The 670-nt window shown below is 45.5% G+C and overlaps 1 protein-coding gene across 1 annotated transcript in view; it reads right to left on the reverse strand.

Annotated features, from left to right (window-relative positions):
* The window catches only part of LOC137642993 (protein FAM200C-like), a 564-nt gene extending 237 nt beyond the window's left edge, over positions 1-327 (reverse strand). Inside the window, exon 1 of the mRNA XM_068375851.1 lies at positions 1-327. This exon is cut by the window's left edge and continues 237 nt beyond it. Coding sequence (XP_068231952.1) covers positions 1-327 — 327 coding nt within the window.
* Between the last annotated feature and the right edge of the window lie 343 nt (positions 328-670).

Here is a 670-nt window from a genome sequence, read left to right on the forward strand (position 1 = left end):
CTCTCGTAGAAAAATTTCTGTCTCCAACCGGAGTTCATACAACTGAGAGAGGCATTTCCCCCTCGATAGCCAACGAACTTTGGTGTAAAACAGAAGTCCCACATGTTGCGCTCCCATTTCGTTGGCCAGAAGTTGGAAGAGCCGATGATTTTTGGCCTTCGCACGAGTGAAGTTGATCACTTTGACCGCAACGTCCATGACTTCCAACAAACGCGGCTGTAGAGTTTTTGACGCAAGAGCATATCGGTGTAGTGAACAGTGAGAAGACGTCACATGGGGCCATTCATTCTTCACAACCGTGACGAACCCTCCTTTAACGCCAATCATTGCTGGGGCACCATAAGTACAAATGTGCTTGAAATTCTGCCAGCTGAGTCCATTCACTTAAAAAAAAAAAAGAGTCCAATATGGCTTTGACATCTTTTGCTGTCGTTGTGGTTGGCAGGGTAGGAGGGACCATCAGCGGTGGCCGAGCGTATACGGCGTTGCCTTAACGGGGGCCAACTTCTGTTTAATGGTGGTGAACGGTTACGAGCGGTGATGAATTTTTTTCACCGCTCCAGGAACTAAATACTGTGTAAAAAATCAGGCAAATTTAAAAAAAAAAAAAAAACTCTTCCCTATGACCGGAGTCTCGTCACCTTAATTATACACTCCAAGCTTCTGTATT

The sequence above is a fragment of the Palaemon carinicauda genome, chromosome 6 (assembly GCF_036898095.1).
Source record: "Palaemon carinicauda isolate YSFRI2023 chromosome 6, ASM3689809v2, whole genome shotgun sequence".
Classification (NCBI taxonomy): Eukaryota; Metazoa; Arthropoda; class Malacostraca; order Decapoda; family Palaemonidae; genus Palaemon; species Palaemon carinicauda.